Below are 20841 nucleotides of genomic sequence, written 5' to 3'. Positions count from 1 at the left end.
TTTTGCTACCAAAGTAGAGAGCCTAACATCTGCATTATACTTCACCTGCCATGCATTTGCCCACTCGTTCAACTTGTTCAATTCTCACTGAAGCATCTCCACATCCTCCTCACAGTTCACCCTCCCAGCATCGTGTTGTATGGAAACTTGAAGATTTTACATGTATTAATGATTTAGATGAGAAAACTATATATTTTGAATAGTTGGGATCTAAGCACTGACCCTGTGGTACCCCACTAATCACTGGCTGACACTTGGAAAAAGATCTGTTTATTTCTGTTCTGTTTCCTGTCTGGCAATTAGTTCTGTACCCATGTCAGTACACTGCTCCCAATCCCATGCATGATTAATTTTGCATATTAATCTGTTACGTGGGACCTTAGCACAAAGTCTTCTGAAACTTTAGGAGGAGCAGTGGATGCGGTTCATTTAATCAACTCTACTAGTTACATCCTTAAAAAAAGTTCCAGTAGATTTTTCATGTGTGAATTCCCTTTCATAAATCGATGCTGATTCTGTCTGATCCGATTGCTGTTTTTTTGAGTATTCTGCTTTAAAGCTTTTGCAATAGACTCTAGCATGTCCCCCACTGCTGATGCCAGGGTAACCAGTCTCTAATTCCCTGTTTTCTCTGTACCTCCATTTTTAAACAGGGGAATTATATTAGCTACCCTCCAATCCATAGAAGCTGTTCCAGTGTGTTTCGTATCTTGAAAGAGGGCCATCAGTACATCCACTGTATCTACAGCAACTTCCTGGAATGTAGGTTATCAGACCCTTGGGGGTTTATTGACCTTTAATCCCATTAATTTCCCCAAAACTATTTCCTTCATAATACTGACTTCCATCAGTTTTTCCGTCACTAGATCCAACATTTTTGGGTGTTATTTGTGTAGAATTGGAAAGCAGAAAAGTTGTTAAACTTGTATAGAACTGTCTATACTTGGAGGATTGAATGGCCATATCCTTGCATCTCTATACGCTTAAGAGACTTCGATCGACCTAGAACAGTCAGCTCACATGATTGAAGTGGTGTCTTTGCAAGGTCTTCCAAATCTGGTGGCAAGAAAAGAGTTCTAACGGCAGCATCTTTTTTATTCAAACACAGCGCCATTGGGTGGCAAGTGTAAGTTGTATATCTGAACATGAAACTGGCAAAACAACAGTTGTACGTGGAACACAATAACAGCTGCAGACACCTAGGGGTGGGTGGTGAAAACTCTTTAGATAGTCCTCAAAGCACCGTTGAAGAGATTACACAGACCTGCTGATATGATTGACCAAAATGTGAAAGCTCATTCAGGAATGCACTGGATACGTCAAGACATTTTGGGAACATGCAAAGCTGAAGTTGCGATACCGGAGTGAACGCGCAAACCTCCAAAAAGTGCATCCACCCAACCCTTAAATGCACCACCTTTCCTGCATGTAGTAGAGTCTGTGGATCTTGCACTGAATTTAAGCCATTTCATAACCTGTTGAATGAGAATGATAGCAACTCATCTTAGATCATGACGGATTGCCTCAAAAAGATAGAATGTTTACTCAACAGAAGGAAGCTGTTCAATTTGTCAACCCTGTGCCAAATCTCTGCAAAATTAAGTTACCAAATCTTGCTTTCCTGTCCTTTTTCAATTTGCTGCTGTGTTCTGATCCTTGTCCAATTTCTATTTGAAATCCTGATTGAAACCGTCTCGAGCACCCTCTTGGTCAGTCCATTCTGGATCCTTACCACCTGTTGCATAAGAGTTTTCTCAATAGCAGTTATTTTTCCCCATCATCTAGAATTGGCATCCTTTGCTTCTCAGTCCTTACATGAATGGGATCAATTTCTCTCTGTCTATTTTTTCCGGACCCTCTGTGATTTCTGTCTTGTTCTTTTCTGTATGATACCAAACCCAGCTTCTCCAAGTAACTGAAATCCCTCAATCCTGCAATCTTTCTCAAAAGAATCATTGTACCTCACTTAAGCCTTTACATCCTTCCTAAAACATGATGCTTAGAGGTAGATACAGTATTCCAGTTGAGGTAAAAGCAGTATTTTCTAAAGGGTCTTCATAACTTCCTTGTATTTGCTTCAGAATCCTGTATACGTTATAAATTATTTTTCACAACTTACTCTGACAATGCCAACAAGGTATGGACATATGCCTCCAGGTCTGCTTAATCGCTTTGAGAATTGTACCCTTTAGTTGATATTGCCTGTCCTACCAAAATATGGCACTTCACTCTATATTAAGTTGCTTTTGCCACATGGTGCCCCATTCCATCTTCTGTCCTTCCAATCTTTCACTCCACATCCAAGTTTTGTCATCTGCATATTTTGCAATATTGCTGTATGCACCCAAATCTAGGTCATCATATCTTGTGTGTAATGATTCCTGGTGATGGCGTTACTCTAAATCAGATCGATAAGTGCAATCTGGCTTGAAAGATTTTTTTTTGGAGATCCATTGCTGAACATATTTACAAGGGGCTGCCAAGCTTTTATGAGTAAGAGTGGTTTCCTTTTGGCAATTTTTCTGTATGTTTATTCACTGCCATTTTTTTTGTTTTAATGGTGAGACACATTTACCAATCACTTAAACTGCTAACTCAGCATACATTTAACATGAGTTCCATAAACTTCTTTTTCAACCTTGTAGGATGTCTTTCTCTCTAATCCCTACATGACTTCTGCTACTAGAGCTTTCTTCTCCCTCATTTCTGAGTAATTGTAGACTTTTCCCCAGCCTTGAATGCTTGGAGACCGCTAACAGTATTACTGCTGCAACGGGTCACTTCTTCCCCTCTGGCTTCTAGCCTCCCTCTATCTGGATTGGAATACTCAAGGCAGGAAGCGCCTTCTCAAATGGGGGAAACCTGATAAGGCCTTTTAGGATTATGAAATTGTATAATAGAGTAAATGCAAATATGTTTGCACTCCTGGTTACAATAATAAGAGGCCTTAAATAGACTTCAATAGTCAATAGACTTCAGGAGAATGGTTAGAATGTGGGATTTCTTATTGCATTGAATACTTGTAAATGGTGGAGCTGCATTTAAAAGGAAACTAGAAAAACACAAGGTTGAATGAATGTTACTGGGATTAAATGAAGATGAAATGAAGTAACCCATGGAGTGCAGAAGCACATTTTTGACCTGTTGGGAGAAATAGCCTATATGCAATCATGCTGCGCCAGCATTATCTCCAGTCGCGGAAGGATGCAGAGGGTTTAGGTAGCAAGATGTCCTTCAAGGTTGAAAACTGAGTTTATGGAATTCGTGTTAAATGTGAGCTCAGTTAGCAATTTATTTTAATGGGGAGAGACATTAACTAAAGCAAATCGCATTGAAGAAATGCACAGAAAAGTTGCCAAATAGAAATTGATTACACTTGTACCAGCTCATCAAAAGCTTCTGCGTGGGGTTGGGTTGACCCTTCACTGAGATTCGAGTGTCTAGGAGGGTATTGCTGCCATAGAACGGACGCATCTTCCTTTCTGATGTTTGTAACCAGATTGCTCTAACTGTTTCGGAACAATGTGTTAGTTTGTGTTTTTAAAAAAAAATTCGTCCCATTTTACGTGATCTCCTAAACTACTTAGGATCAAATTAATTTGCTTAATTTAAGGAGAGTGATCTTGTGAGCAGGCTGTGCTACTGAATGAATTATTAATGTCCATTCCTGGCTGCTGTGCAAAGATTGTGGAAAACCTCATTCTTAAAAGACTGAATACTGCAGGATTTTGATGAATTGACAGTATACAAGTTCAATTCAAAAAATTTGGCACTTGGCATTGTTGTCATCCACATTCTTCTGTTTTCCTCATCCTTTTTTTTGTAAAAGTTGTGCATCATTGAGGTGCTGTCACAGACTGCTTGGCGAGTTGCTGCACATACTACAGTCACAATGAGCCAATGGTAGACAGAATGGATTTTGAAGAAAGTGTTAGAGATGTCAATCAATGAGACTGGGCTATGAACATCTTGTGTTGTGGCTTGCACCTGTTTGTGAGAGTCCTGGCTTGAGCATTGTAGCTAGGTGAAGAGTCAGGATCCAAACCTATTGTCATAAAGTACTCCAGTTTTGAGTTGTTCTTGTAGCCACTTCGTGTTTTAGACAAATCAGTTAAAGCTTTTGTTTGTGATCCCTCTCCTGTAGGCCACAATTAATTCTGTCTTGGGTATGGTATTGCTCAATGAATAGTTTTTCACTTGATTCCATTGGCTTCTGTTGCTAAAACTCCTTGGAGTCAAATGTTGAGCATTTGTTTTTAAGGGAAGCTTTCTTGCCCCTTGACTTATGCAGTAGTGCTATATAACTTTACTCTGATCTGTTGCTTATGGCTCCATTTGACTCTGTCTGCAGTGTATTTTTGTTTAGCACTCTTGTCCAATGCTGTAGTTTCACTAGATGGTACCTGGAACCAAGTTCTTGTTCAATGTAAAAACTACTAAAATTGTGTATTTTGGCAAGGTAATATAACTCCAGCTCCGTGCTAGTTAGCATCTAATCTATGTTTGGGGAAACCAATGATAAAAGCTAGTAGAAGCATAACCAAATTACTCCACTTGCAGCTTTCAATGTTATGTGATGCCTATCTGCTGATCAAAGTGGCCACAAAGGAAACCGGTGTTTTACCTCTTGAACTGGAAAGCCATGTAGAATCGCTAATTGAGGAAGGCTTACAGTATGGTACAACCAATCCTCTCCAAATTTACAGAGCTCCAGTGGATTGTCTGTTTTATAAATTAATTATTATGTCAACACTAATAGTTTTGCAAGCATACACAACAAAAACCCCACTTGCTGTGACTCGGGACTGTAGAGTTTTCATGTACACTTTGCATGTAGTATTAACATTAGAGTAGCAGTAAGTAAACCTTGTATACCAATTCTTCTGTTTGCAAAATTTTTCCATTTCTGTGTCATCACCTAGGAGACTGTCTTGTAAACAGAAATTTGAAGAGGGCGGTTTTGTCGCTTGCAAGAAACTACATTGATTTACCTTTTCTACCTCAGTACATCTGAGTAGTTAATTTCTTCCCAACAACCATAAGGATAAATTTCATGATATCTGAGCTACGTTGTTCTTTCACTATTCTTTCACTAGTCCTAAACAAAAATACTCTGACAGATGAATGTAGGAAAAACTTTTGATTTGCAAATTGTACATTGTGCGTAGAAAACTAACAAAAAATGGTTTAGCATAAAATTAGACAATAAATGGCTCTAATGTACTATTAGGCTACTGATGAATATATTTATTTCGGTTGTGGTATGGTCTACTCGGTGAATTGGGGGAGTGACTGAGAGATGGACACATATGTTGTGCACGGAGAAAAAGTGCTCCTGAGTCAAGGAAATGAGTAGAACAAATACCCTATGTGAAGGAGGTTTTCTAGAAACAAAAATAATGACATATTGAACATATTCAAGTGAGAAGAAAAATTCCATTGGAGGGAAAAGGAATGAGGGAGTCTGTTCTGAAGAGATGGGGCCAATTTCTGGCTCAGCTGGGAGCTGTGGAGACAATACCCATCATTACTTCATTACACAACATGACTTGGTTACTGATGCAATTGAAAATTCTTTCACGAGTTCATCTGAACATCTAATTGCCGACTGTATTTTTAACATTTCATGATCTTCTACCATGTACAAGTTACAATGTGTGAATTGTGTTATTTTGCAGTTTTGTTCAGAGACTGCAAATTTTGACCACGGATTATCATTGGAAATGTACGGAAAATTTTTGCATGTCTTATATCAAATAACTTCCTACTGCATTGTTTCTGTTGATTTCCATGCACAGTATTTATATGAACGTATGTTGAGACAATAGTTTTGTCATTTCTGATCTTGAATTGCTTCTGAATAAAACTATTGTTTATTGTGTATGTGTAAGGGGAGGCTAATAACATCAAATTTGGAGCAGGATTGAATCATTAACCTGTACCATTTTGCAGGAAATAAGTGAGAGAGGTCATCAGGAATGTGATATTTCTTGAAAAATTGGAGAGGGGTTATGCATTACCCATTTCACAGATCAGTCAAATAGTTAAGATTTTTACTTTTTCTAGTTACAGGGTTAAACTCGTGGCTTAATTAGGTGTGTTTAAACAGTTGCACCATAAATTTTGAGTGCTACATAGCGTACATGTAACTCCATGTAACTGTTTAAATTCCACTGAAAATCTCAGTGGAGTATGGATTGTCATTGTGAAACTATGCTTTCACTTGACACTAGGAATGGCACATTCCTGAAAAGAAAATGGAACAAATCCTTCCTTGTAAAGTACTGAGTATTAGCAATTTGGTATTGTTTTCTTTTAAAACCCCCTAGTGTAGTGCGAAATATCATGAAAAGAAATAGTTCAAAAAAAGAGAAAAGTTGGGTATGTTCTTGACATTTCTGTTGGGTTCTGATCGTTTTCCAAAAAATATAGTCCTCGCAATGCTTCTCCTCATTAGTGCTACTGCATGGTTAGCAGAACTTCTATACTTAACTGTAATCTTAACCTGTATTTGCAGGTCAGAGTTTTTGTTTCAGAAGTTAACTTCTAATAACATGGCCACACATTCACATCCTCACCAAAAATGCCAGGAGTTATTGTTTCCATTGTAACTGCATTTATTTGAATTTGCATTTTCATTTCAGTGGCTTTCAGATAGAAAAAAGAGAAGCTTACAGAAGAATGATGTTGGTGAGTGTAAGACTTCACACAGATGCCTTGTTACAATATATTGAAATAAGATTTCTTAATATTAAAGACCTTTTGCATGTTCTTCTATTTCAAAACAGAAGCATCCCTAATCTGCACCTCATTTAATTTAGTCTTCTGTATTTGCTGCTCACAAAGCAGTTTCCTCTACACTGGCAAGATGAAACACAGATGAGGTGACCGATTCGCAGAACACTTATGTTGTGTCCATAAAAATGACCCAGAGCTTCCAGTTGCCTGCTGCATCAACACTGTGTTCCCATGCCAACATTTCTGCCTGAAACCTACTGCAGTGCTGCAGCGAGGCTCAATTCAAGCTTCCTGAACAGCACTTACTCTTCCACTTAAGGACTTTACAGCCTTCAGGACTCAACATTCACCTGTGCAATTCACTGTCATGCAATAGGTTGCTTTCAGTGCAGCCAATCCACTTTTGACTACTAATAGTCCCCATTACCATCTGTTTAGCTCCTTTTCTTCCCTAGCTTATTGTCAACAACCCTTTATCTGCCTACCTGAAAGGATAGAGAGAACTATTATCAGGCAGCACAGTGGCTCATTGGTTAGCACTGCTGCTTCACAGCGCCAGGCACCCAGGTTCAATTCCAACCTCAGGCGACTGTGTGGAGTTTGTACGTTTTCCCCATGTCTGGGTGGGTTTCCTCTGGGTGCTCTGGTTTCCCTCCTCAGTCCAAAGTTGTGCAGGTTAGGTGGATTGGCCATGCTAAAATTGCTCATAGTGTCCAGGAATGTATATGTTAGATGGATTAGCCACTGGAAATGCAAGGTTACAAGGATAGGATGGGGGCATGAGTCTTGGTGGGATGCTTTTCGGAGAGTCGGTGTGGACTTGTTGGGCTGAATAGACTGCTTCTGCACTGTAGGGATTCTGAGATTCTAGGAGATGGAGTGACAAGATACTTTAACTTAGACTTGCCTTTTAAAACTGTCTGCAACCATAAACCCGAAAGAACAAAGTTCTTATGCCTGTGAAAGAAAGTTTGATCTCATTCTTCTCTTGATGTTGAAGTCCAGGGTAGACTGTCTAAGTTTAGAAAGCAGCCTCATAAATCATATGTGTACTTTCTTCAACTTTGTGCGCAGAGTAAAATAAATGTAACTAAAGGTAGTCACATCAAGCCAAATTAAGTAATATTTCTGAAACCAATTACACTATCAAATACAAACACTGATCATCATAATTTATTGGTATGTTTGTTTGAGACGTCTGTGCACCATTCGTCCATTACTATGAATTATTTTAAATGCAAAGAGAAAGGATAAGGCATAGTTCAGCGAACTCAGCAGTATATTATGAATGATAGATGATAATATACAGTCTGTTTTTTTTTCAACTTTGTAACCTGCAGATGAATATGTAACGTTGTTAATATCCTTGTATATTGATCTGCCTTCTCATGAGTCACCATTTAATTTTGTCACCCCATATTGTTCCAGATCACTCAGTCTCTAAAACAGTTTGTTTCTTGTTACTCCATTCTATTCCTGGGTATTCCTAAATGTTGTTAGATCACTCCATAATGTCCTGTGTATCCCAATTTTAAAGCATCTTCCTATTTATAAGTTATGCTCGCAACATTAGAATGGATTTACACATTTACTTACTACTTACCCTCTCAATTTCACTAAGTTCTTCTATAAATGTAGTGTTCAAATCTGTAAGCATTTCTTCGATTATAGCCATACTTAAGTTTCATATAGATTCACTATTTAATGTTTGAATATTCCATACTTGCCGTGAAACCCAGCCATGGAAATGTCTTTGTCTCCTATTTATCAAATCTTTAATATTAAACCCTTTACTGCTTGCTTTCCACCTGAAGCAGAATCTGATGGAATTCCATTTTTACATCTCTATTTTGTTAAGAGGCTGTCGACAATGTTATGGGTTAATACACTTCTTATGGAAGGTGCCTTAGTTGAAAACATTTTATTCCTAATTTAGTCAACTAGTTATGACTAACAACAGAAAATAATATTGTTTCTCTAGATGTACGTCGAAGAATTGAGCTTATACAAGATTTTGAGATGCCTACAATTAGTACCACCATTAAAGTTTCAAGAGATGGCCAGTATATCATTGCAACTGGTAATTTTTTTTTGTATGTGAGCTATTTATTTCCCTTGTGCTTAATTGTTTCATTTGGATTGTCATCTTTCAAATTGGTTTATTAAATCAGGCTTTAATCTGTGAATATTTTAAACCACTGTGGAGTATTTTGCAGCAACAATTTTTTGAGAATGAATAAATATTGTTCAATTTTTTAATACAGTTTATCTTTGCAGGCACATACAAACCAAGGGTTCGATGTTATGACACATACCAGTTATCCATGAAGTTTGAACGATGTCTTGATTCAGAAGGTTGGGTAAATTTGGAATTATTAAAATATGGCGTTTAAACAAAACTGATTTAAACATCCTTAAGAAAATGTAATATATTTTGACTTTGCTGGACGTTTCATTCTGTAGGATGCGCTATACGTTTTCAGTGCTAAAATTTGATTTTTATTTTACTTCGAGTTTTCTTTTTGCAGCTATGTTCAAGAAAAACTGTTGTTGAAATAATTTTGTACAAAGAAATTGATGAATTTTAAACAACCGATTTTAAATGGTGTTTTGCTACGAAAAATGCTTTAAGGCACCAAAACATAATGGGTCAAAAATTAGCAGAGTAAAAAAATTGATTTTAGGACTGATTGCCTGAGCTTTCAAAGAAGTGTGATTAAGGAAAAGTCTTGACTGGTGAAGGACGAAGGCAGAACAGAATTTCAGAGCTTGGGGCTCATTAATTAGGACACAACTACCAGTGGTTCCAAAATATGATCTTGGGCACCACCAGGTTAGAATTGGAAGAAAGTAGCGTCCTTGGAGTGTTACGGATGGAGAAAATTTCAAAGATAGTGAGAGATATGACCGATGCAGGAATGTGAATATTAGGATAAAAATTTTAAATTTGAGGCAATAGTGTTTCTCCAAGACGATTTAGGAGACAAATTCCGCAAGTAAAGGAATGATAAAAGTAGGATTTGGTATTCTATAGGACAAAATTAATGGAGATTTGGAGAAATGAGGATAATGTAGATTTGGCAAGATGGCATTTGAATTGCTAAGGATGATGGTGACAGTGATATTAATGAGGTTTACAGCAGACTATGGGGCTGAGATAGTGGAAAAACACAATGTCATGGAATAAGCAGTCTTTGTGATTTTGCAAAGATATGAAATTGACGACTTGGGCTGAATAAATGCTAGGTTATTTTTAGTGAAATTCAACTTTTTGATGGTAAGAAAGAAAATAGAATCAATGGCCAGAATGTGGACTTTACAGTAGGGTGATTTAGATGTGGAAGTTGGAATCTATTTAGGATTGGATGATAAGGAAGTATGCTGACATTGCAAACAGTGAAGGTGTTGAGACAGTGGTCTGTATGGGCTAGATCCTTGAGGAAATAAATCCTATGTCTTTTTGTACTATCCTTGAGGGCAGTGTATAAATCCAAGGTCGGGGGAGGGTGCCAGAAATAGGATAACTGCAGACTTAACTGAGGGTGGTGGGAAAAGAAACCATTTCTGGACATACTCTAGTTGGACAGAAGAAATGAACCAAACCAAACTGTCCCATTTGAGCTGGGCAATTGAGGGGCTTGAAAGGAGGGTGTTTAGCAAATAATAATTAATCGCAGTCACGGAGGAAGTAACTTGTGACTTTGATTAGAGCTGTTTTGATTCTGTGGCATGGGTTGACGCACGATTGAAGAGAACAAATGTTGCAGGAAAGATAGGAATGGATTTGGGAGCCACCAGCACATTTAAAAAAATTTTAAGGAAGAATGGAAGTTGAGAAGATTTTACAGACTGAGGGCTCGAACCAGTGTTCCCTGTAAGCTATACAGCAACCCCAAAAGTTCCCAAACACAAGTCAGCTTCTTTAAGTTACTACACATGGACAACCAAATACAAATTTTAAGGGACTATACTCCAAAAAGAAATGTGGAGATACTGGGGTGGACAAAGTCAGAAATCTCACAACACCAGGTTATAGTCCAACAGGTTTATTTGAAAACACAAGCCTTCGGAGCGCAGCCCCTTCGTCAGGTGAAGTGAGAAAGAAGCACGCAGAATACAGAATTTCCATGTAAAAGATCAAAGGGCCTCACAAGTGATGAGGATGGATTAAACAAACCTAAGATGTTGTTAAATTTCTAACCAGTTAGAAGGTTTCAGTTGATTTAGTATGTATATGTAAATCCCCAAATTTCTTTCGAGGCACTGCCCTGAGAGAACTACAGGTTTCGTTAGTGTAAAGAAGAGGTCACATTTTAGGTCAGACAATGATTGTTGGGTGTGAGGCTTTGTTCAGAATCTGTTTGTGTTTTGGTTTGGAATCAGACTGGTTTTATTTCTAAAGTAAGAATTTATAAAATGCCACATTGTCTATGAATTGTGTGCTTCTTAACAAAATAGAATGGATCTGCAAATACAGATTTACCCCATAGGTGTATGTGTGCACACATGTGAGGGAGAGAGCCTGAAAGTGCTGAAGGACTCTCCCACAGGAACAGGATCCGATGCTCAACTCATCGATTGCAGTTCTGGACCTGCCGTAGCAAAAAACCATAATGACCACCTCAGAAGACAGACACAGGATACGACCGATAGGGTACCCTTCTTTGTCCAGTACTTTCTGAGACTGGAGAAACTGTGCTATGTTCTTCACAGCCTTCAGCGCATTATCGATGACGAAGAGCACCTTGCCAGAATCTTCCCCATGCCTCCACTTCTCACTTTCAAACAACTGCCAAACCTTAAACAGACCATTGTTCACTCCAAACGACTCAGCATTCAGGACAACATCGACCACAACACTGTGCAACCCTGTCAAGGCAACCTCTGCAAAACATGTCAGATCTTCGACATAGATACTACCTTCACACATGGGAGCACCACCCACCACGTGCACAGCAGATATTCATGTGACTCGGCCAACGGTGTCTATCTCATAGGTTGTAGGCAAGGATGCTCTGAGGCATGGTATATTGGCAAAGCCATGCAAACGCTACAACAGCGGATGAATGGACATTGCGCAGCAATCGCCAAACAGGGATGTTCCCTCCAGTAGGGGAACACTTCAGCGGTCGAGGACCTTGGATCTTTGGATAAATGTCCTCCAAGGCGGACTTCAGGATATACAGCAACGCAGTTTTGCCAAGCAGAGGCTGATAGTCAAGTTCAGTATCCATGAGGACAGCCTCAACTGGGTTCTTTGGTTCATGTCGCGCTATAGGTGACCACATGCACACACGTCTATGGGGTGAATTTTTATTTGCAGATACATTCTATTTTGTTCAATAAGCACACAATTTATAGACAGTCAATGTGGCATTTTATAAATTCTTACTTAAGAAATAAAACCAGTCTAACACAAACAGATTCTAAACAAAGTCTCACACCCAACAATCATTGTCTGACCTAAAATGTGACCTCTTCTTTACAGTGATAAAATCTGTACATCTCCCAGGGCAGTGACTTGAAAGAAATTTAGGAATTTACATTTACGTATTAATCAATTAAAACCCTCTAACTGATTAAAGATTTAACAGCATCTTATGTTTGTTTAACATCCTTGTCAGTTGTGTGACCCTTTGATCTTTCTGGGTGCTTCTTTCTCACAGGGAGGCAATGGCCGAGTGGTATTAATGCTGGACTGTTAATCCAGAAACCCAGATAATGTTCTGAGGACCCAGGTTCGAACCCCACCACGGCAGATGGTGGAATTTGAATTCAATAAATACCTGGAATTAAGAATCTAATGATGACCGTGAATCTATTATCAGTTGTTGGAAAAACCTGTCTGGTTCACTCATGTCCTTTAAGGAAGGAAACTGCTGTCCTTACCTGGTCTGGCCTACATGTGACTCCACACCCACAGTGATGTGTTTGACTTTAAACTGCCCTCTGGGCAATTAGGGATAGGTAATAAATGCTGCCTAGCCAGTGACGCCCACATTCCCGTGAATGAATTTTAAAAAACTTCACCCGACGAAGGGGCTACACTCCGGAAGCTTGTGTTTTCAAATAAACCTGTTGGACTATAACCTGGTGCCATGTGACTTCTGACCCAAAGAAAATGTTATTAGTGTGCACATTGTCATAGTTGTGTATTTTTTGAAGAGGACGCAACAGCCTTTGAATTACAGGGCGACAGTAATTGAGGTGAACAAGTCATCTGGGAAACTAGCATTGGAGTCAGGAAAGTAAGTTGGATGGTTAACAGTTTAGTGGGAATGTGATCAAACCAGGGCCATAAGAGGCTAAGCTAGGGCAAGTGGAAACCTTGATACGATTTGATGGTGAAAACCAGACTTCTTTTGTGAGAGTTTGAATAGATACTGTCGTGAAAGTTTTGAACAGCTGGGAAGGGGGAAGATGAATCCACCTGAGAGAGGGATTTCTTTGAAAGCTGTAATAATATTAAGTCACATGCAATAACATTATATGGCAAACCATATTCAACCCTACCAGCATATTTTGAACGGAAAAGTTAAGAGAAAGGTGGTATTTGTTGACCCACTGAGTCCAAAAGACAGTGGAAGATTGCCGAGGTTAACTGCTGGATACCTTCTAAAGAACCATATTTGTGTCTAATGATTTATAAAATATCAGCAAACAGAACCTTATTTTAAATAGTTATTTTAGTTTTAATACAAAGTGTAGTGTTTGGAACACTGGCAACACAATATGAGGGTTGGAGATCTTCTTTTATTAGTTGCACTGCATTTTTGGGAGAATAAAGTGGTTGACAGACAATTTTCTAGCTTGGTGGGGGGAAGAATTGACAGCAATATTTGACATGGCTCTTGTATATATTTTTAAATGGATAATATCACCTATGTTTAGACTGTTTCAATATCAGTTTTTGTGTAAGATTTATTATGCCAAAATGTTTATGATTCCAAAAAAGAAAGCTTCATAGCACTGACTTAGAAATAAGAACATAATTTCAAATGTTTTAGCAATTTTGAAGACAAAGGGACCATATGTTTTACTTTGATCTCTATTTAAAAATGAGCTTTGTTTATTTAGTGCATATTTTGTATATTTCAGTTTGTCTACTATCATTATTCTACCATAATTTGGCAATTTCTAATTTTTTTTTGCAGTTGTAACATTTGAAATTTTATCAGATGACTATTCAAAGGTATGTACATTCTGCCAGGTTTTCTTGATGTTAAGATTTGTATTTTAAACAACTAGCTTCCATTAATTATAATGTATTAATGTCTGTCCAAACACTTGAAGCAAATAGCAAGTAATTGGGCTGCAATTCTCACTTTTTTAATAAATGCTCTTCTGATATTACAGATAGTATTCCTGCAGTGTGACCGTTATGTGGAGTTTCATTCACAGCATGGCCGCTATTATAGGACACGTATCCCTAAATTTGGTAGAGACTTCTCTTATCATTATTCATCATGTGATCTCTATTTTGTAGGAGCAAGGTATGGAAACGTTCTGTTACTGTAAGTGAGTTAAGAAGTGTCAGATGGTTAACATTAACACTGTGGGGATGAGGAACATACATGTAAAACACAGACAAAATACTTTTGGTTGAGTTTGTAAATACATGTTCAGAATTGTTTTGAAATATGCTGTTGACTCTAGGCTGTGAAGATAAGTAGACCCAAACTGCTGGACTTTTATACTTTGTTTTCTTTTGAATTCATCAATAAGTGAACGTTACTATACTGGAAAGTTGATTTATACTTAATTCTCTTTTTGTTTCTTATCCCACCATATATAAACGTGAGCATTGGGTTTTCGTACTGGTGACTAGATTGAGTATCGTCCATTGGGATTGCCAATAAACTTCATCCATGATTTGATAGTGCTCATAACAACATCCATCTGTGAGAGGATTATATTGAGAAGTGTGCTTTATTTTATACATGCCTGTTTCTTCTGGTGAAGAGGAGGGATGACCAACCAGACCCATTTGTGTACATTTCTTAATGACACTCGAGCAATAGTATTTTCAAAATGTTGTAATTCTCGTTACACTGAGCATTTTCTAAAATTGTAAATTTGTGGTTTTAACTAAATCATAACTGAAAATGTTGCAATAATTTTAGTGTGAAGAACTGATCAAAGTTCATAAACTAAGTTTGTGAGAAGAGAGATCAAGTGTGTTGCTGGCAAGATGGTGCAAGAGAGAAGGCTTTGATTCTTGGGGCATTGCAGGAAATATGATGTGACTGTGAGACACTTGGCTCAAAGGGCAGGTCTGGGTGTTAAATATTTTTGAAAGAATGTGCTCAGCAAAGTACTTGAGGAAGAAAAGTTGTGGGGTGGCAGTGACAGTCTTGAGTAAGAGAGAGCATTGCAGTGTTGAAGAGAGAGCATTGCAGTGTTGAAGAAAGAGGATGTCCCAGAGGGTCAAGGACAATTAATTTGACTAGAAATGAAGAACAAAAAAGGTGTGTTTTTATTTTAAATTCATTTGTGGGTTGTGGGCGTCGCTGACTGGTCAGCATTTATTGCCTGCCTCTGGTTATCCTTGAGAAGATGGTGATGAGCTACTTTCTTGAGCCGCTGTAGTCCACCTGCTGTGGGTTGACCATCAATGCCATTAGGGAGGGAATTCCAGGATTTTGACCCAGCAACAGCGAAGGAACGGTGAAATATTTTCAAATTAGGATGGTGAGTGGCTTGGAGGGGAACTTGTAGGTGGTGGTGTTCCCATATATCTGTTGTCCTTCTAGTTGGAAGTGGTCGTGGGTTTGGAAGGTGCTGTCTGCGGATCTTTGAATTTCTGCAGTGCACCTTGTAGATAGTACACACTGCTGCTACTGAGCGTCAGTGGTGGAGGGAGTGGATTCTTTTGGATGTAGTGCCACTCCAGCGGGCTGCTTGGTCCTGGATGGTGTCAAGGTTCTTGTGTTGTTGGGGGCTGCATTCATCCAGGCAAATGGAGAGTATTCCATCACACTTCTGACTTGTGCCTTGTAAATGATGGACAAGCTTTGAGGAGTCTGGAGGTGAGTTACTCGCCACAGTATTCCTAGCTACTGACGTGCTCTTGTAGCCACTGTGTTTATGTGGTGGGTCCAGTTGAATTTCTGATCAATGCTAACCCCCAGGATGTTGATAGTCGGGGATTTGGGGACCATCAAATGCAAAGGAGCAGTGGTTAGATTGTCTCTTATTGGTGATGGTCATAGCCTGGCATTTGTGTGGCACAAATGTTAGCTGCCACTTGTCAACCCAAGACTGGATATTGTCCAGATTTTGTTGCATTGTTCAAATGTGTCAGTGTCTGAAGTCACGAATGGTGCTGAACATTGTGCAATCGTTGGCAAACATCCCACTTCTGATCTTAAATTAAATTACTTAGTGTAGTCCATGGGCCACTAACTAGTAGAATGATGTTGAGCATATTTGCAAAGAATTTTGAGATGCAAAAACTATAGGTTAGTTATAATGCATATATAGTTGTAATTTATTATAGTTATAATTTTAATCATCTATATATAGACTGAGACAGTAGCAGTGTAAAGAATAGAGAGGGACAAGAGATCCTAGGGAGAGCTCAAGAAAATTTATACAGCAATATGTTTCCAATCCAATGAAAAAGGAGACGCTGCTAAGTCTGGTCCCAGGGAATGAAGTGGGCTAAGTAGTTTAGGTGTCAGTAGGAGAACATGTAGCAGGCAGTGCTCATTACAATACAAGGATTAGGATGACACTGGAAAAAGACATTGAACAACCTGGAGTAAGAGTAATAAACTGGGGGATGCCAATTTCAGTGGAACATAAGAATAGGATTGGGCCATTTGGCCCTTCAAGCCTCTTCCACTATTCAGTTAGATCATGGCTGATCTGTGGCCTAACTTCATATACTTGCCTTTGGCCCATATCCCTTAATACCTTTCCTTACAAAAATTTAGCTATCTAATTTTAAATTAACAACTGATCTAGCATCAACTATTATTTGTGGAAAGAGAATTCCAAATCTCTGCCACTCTGTTTAGAATTGCTTTCTAATATCTCTCTTGAACGATCTGGCCCTAATTTTTAGACCTTGTTCCTTGGGTGTAGAATTCCTGACCAGTGGAAATAGGGTTGATAGGCTATCTTTTCCTGTTAATATCTTGAAGATTTCAAGATTACCCTCTAACCTTGTAAATTCTAGAGGATGCAAGCTTAATTGTATAACCTCTCCTCATAAGTTAACCCTGCAGTCCTGGGTTAACCCACATTGTACTCCCTCCAAGGCCAGTATATCCTTCCTAATGTCTAGTGTCCAGATCTGCTCTCAGTACACCAAGTAAGGTTGAACCAAAGTTTTGCGTGGCTGCAGTATATACCTTCTGCATTGTTTATACTTCAATGGGGTAAACATAGATCAAATAAATCAGACATGAAAAGCGATGGATAAACAATGGGCTCTGTTTTCAGAGGATATATTTGAGCAAGTTATATTGCCTCAAGAAAGAAAAGAAGGGCAAAGAAAACCAGAACTCCTAGGATGACAAAAGAGATGTGAATTAAGCACTTTTTTTTTCTTCATCTTATGACTGTTGTCAGGTGGAAGATATGATGCAGAACTAGGCTGAATATAGAAGTTTAAGGTGAAAAAGCCAATAAGACATTTGCGGAGGAAGTATAAAAAGAGACTCACAGCCAAATTAAAAGGGAATCTCAAAATCTTCCATGCATGCATAATGGTAGAAGAGTGGTAAAATGTGGAGCTGATAATGTACCAGAAAGGAGATTTACACATGGTTCCGGGGGATACCAAGGAAGAAGATGTTGTGCATGTCATGGAGAAAGAGCTGATCATTCAAATACTGGAGGGGTTAACAATTGATAACGATCAGTTGTTGGCTAGGCTGTCTGTATTTACAGCTAAGGCACTAGATGAGATATATCCAAGGAATTGGAGAGAAGTAAGAGCAGAAATCGTAAAGTCATTGACCATAATTTTTCAGTCCTAGATACAGGGATGGTGCCAGAGGACTGGCGAATTGCAAACATTAGTCCTTTTTCCAGAAAGGTTGTAATGGTAAGTTCAACAACTACAGACCAATGAAGTTAACTTTGTTTTTATAAGTTTCCTTACTATCACTCATTTAAGGCAAAATTGAATGGTTGTGTGGATAAATCCAACATGGATTCTGTAAGGGAAAAATCGTATATGACTAAGTTGCTGGAGGTTTTGTTAAGAGGTAAGTGTCAATGCAGACAATGCTGTTAATGTGATGTATGTGGGTTTGAAAAGGCATTTGATACAGTGCCATGCAGCAGACTTGTGAACAAAATATAGCTCTTGGAACAAAAGGAGCAGTGGCAGCATGGGTGCAGAATTGGCTGAGTGACAGGAAAGTGAGTCGTGGTTTACGGGTGTTCTTTGGGCTGGAGGAAGGTTTTGCACTGCAATCCACAGTGGTCAGTGCCTGGACCCTTTTTTTCCTGATTTACATTATTGGCCAAGACCTTAATGTACCAGACACAATTTCAAAATTCGCAGATGATACAAAACCCAGAAGCATTGTAAACTGAACGGGATAGTGTAGAACTTCAAAAGAACATAGACATATTGATGGAATGGGCAGATAGTTGGCAGATGAAGTTTGAGACAGAAAAATGAGAGATCATTAAATTTGGTAGGAAGAACATGGACTGCCAATACAAAACGTTATTGCACAACTCTAAAGGGGGTGAGCGAGAGTACCTGGGTGTACTCAGATACTCAGCTAGATTATTGTATCTAACTCTAGGTGCTGCACTTTAGCAAGGATATGAAGGAATTGGCAAATATGCAGAAGAGATTTCAGAGAATGGTTCCAGGGATAAGGGCCTTCAATGATGAAAGTTGACTGGAGACGTTAGGACTGTTTTCCTTGGAGAAGTGAAGGTTAAGAGGAAATCCCAGTCAAGAGATTCAAAACATAAATGTACATATCAGGGCAGGAATAGGTCCTTAAACTCCTTGTATCTGTCTGATCATGCCTGATTTGACTGTAACCTCGAATCCTCATTTTCTGTCCGTCCCTGATGACCTTTCAATCCCTTGTTTAACAAGAATCTCTGTACTCCTGCCTTAAAAATGTACAAGCTGTCTGCTTCCCACGCCTTTCCAGGAAGAGAGCCAGAGATACCTGACCCTCTTGAAAGACCATGGCAGATCTGGACAAAATAGACGAGGAGAAACTGTTCCCACTCATGAAAGGTTTGGAAAAAGAGTGTTTAAATTTAAAGTAATTAACAAGAATCAAAAGCGATATCAGAGAAAGCTTCATGTCCCTAGTAATGGACTGGAATGCACTGCCTGAGAGTCTGACAGAATCAGATTCAGTTGATGAATGCAGAAGTAAGTTGGACTGTTATTTTAAGCGGATCAATGTGCAGGGTTACAGGGAGAACGCTAACGAATAACTTTAGGTAAAATGCTAATTTGGAGAGTTGGTGCATATCCAATGGGCTGAATGGCCTATCCTGAACTGTAATCATTGTGAAAAGAATACCTCTATACCAAGTATCATTAAAGGCACTAGTGGATGGCAAGGAAATTGCTGTTGATAGAGATGAACTAAATACTTCTGAAAATGAGACCTTTTGTGAATTATTTTAAATGCTGTTATGCTTTTACTTGTGTATCCCTGCAGTTCTGAAGTCTACAGATTGAATTTGGAACAGGGGCGATTCCTAAATTCCCTACAGACAGATGCTTCGTAAGTATTTTAACAACTTGCATTGTGACCAGGCTTTAATACAATGAAATGTCGTGAAATGTTTCACAGAGCTAAATAATTGGGCATTGAACCACTATGTGAGAAAGCATAGGTTTGCTGACTGAAGATGCTGAACCTCAGGTGAGGGGTGAGGACCGAAGTAGATTCAGTTTAAGGAAATTATGCCAGGAAATGGGTTTGCTTGGCTAAATATTTCTGCTTTTGAAGATGGCTCAAAGACTAGGTACAAAACAGATCAGGATTTGGTGAGCAAAAGGACATGCAGAAGTTGCAAAGATAAAGGTGGTAAGGATATGGTGGAACTTGTAATTTAGGAGTTTTGTGAAGGCCAACAAAGTGAATGTAGTGACTTTGGAGGTGTTAAACATTTCAGTAGGAATTATGGTAGGAATGGAGATGATGAAGACATAAAAATATATGTGGATAGCTAGGATGTACAGGTTGAAATTCAACCCATTCAGACAGGACACTCAAACAGAAATGAACCACAGCTGAGTTTATGTAAGTCTGCCACTAGGTGGGGCTATTTCCTTGCAGCTTATGCTGAATCTGCATATCATGTTGAGTCTGAGGAAGGAGAAAAATGTTGAATCTGGAATTAAATGATTGCATTGGACCTGTGGACTTGACAGACTAGCGGCATTTTCCTATTCTGAATTGAGTTCCTAAAATCGGTATAAAATATGGCATGAACAGTTTAGCATTGCCTAACAAAAATAGGGAACATGTCAGAAGGCAAAAAGAAAAAAGAACCACATTTTCTAAACAAAACTTGCTTCATTTAAGGTTGAATTAAGAGAGAAGTGGAATATTCGAGTTGAAATTGAAAAATGGTGGACAAATATCATTGAAATTAAGTTAATCATTGTCTGAACGTAATTGACCCTTTTCAAAAATACTGTAGCAATATTTTTCTTATGCCTATTTTAATATGATTTTATCACAAAATGATGGAAGCAAGATGTCAGGCAAAGTGTTATTTTTAAAATACATTTTAATGTCAATTATTTATGTCCTCAGACAAAGCAACGTTTGTGATATTAACCCTGCACACTGCCTGTTTGCTACTGGAACAGCTGAGGTAATAATGAGGCACTTGTGTTTTGTGATTTACTTTTGAGAGCTGTGTGTTAGTAAATAAGTTTCACGTCTTGAAAAACTTTGTCCATTTTAGGGTAAAGTGGAATGTTGGGATCCACGTGCAAGAAACAGAGTGGGAATTCTTGACTGTGCCCTGAGCAGCGTGACAACGGATACTGAGTAAGCAATACTGTGTTTCAGAGATAGTAGGAACTGCAGATGCTGGAGAATCTGAGATAACAAGGTGTAGAGCTGGATGAACACAGCAGGCCAAGCA

General features: G+C 38.6%; 1 protein-coding gene across 1 annotated transcript in view; it reads left to right on the top strand.

Annotated features, from left to right (window-relative positions):
* nol10 (nucleolar protein 10) overlaps positions 1–20841 on the top strand; it is a 46162-nt gene that overhangs the window by 1438 nt on the left and 23883 nt on the right. Inside the window, exons 2-9 of the mRNA XM_020511446.2 lie at positions 6645–6690; positions 8720–8818; positions 9016–9093; positions 13893–13930; positions 14095–14231; positions 19398–19463; positions 20505–20565; positions 20659–20744. Coding sequence (XP_020367035.2) covers positions 6645–6690; positions 8720–8818; positions 9016–9093; positions 13893–13930; positions 14095–14231; positions 19398–19463; positions 20505–20565; positions 20659–20744 — 611 coding nt within the window. The remainder of the gene's footprint in view (positions 1–6644; positions 6691–8719; positions 8819–9015; positions 9094–13892; positions 13931–14094; positions 14232–19397; positions 19464–20504; positions 20566–20658; positions 20745–20841) is intronic.

This window comes from Rhincodon typus, chromosome 5 (genome assembly GCF_021869965.1).
Source record: "Rhincodon typus isolate 14 chromosome 5, sRhiTyp1.1, whole genome shotgun sequence".
In the NCBI taxonomy this organism is placed as follows: domain Eukaryota; kingdom Metazoa; phylum Chordata; class Chondrichthyes; order Orectolobiformes; family Rhincodontidae; genus Rhincodon; species Rhincodon typus.
The sequence above is the reverse complement of the archived record's forward strand: the minus strand, read 5'-3'. Positions and strand labels throughout refer to the sequence as shown.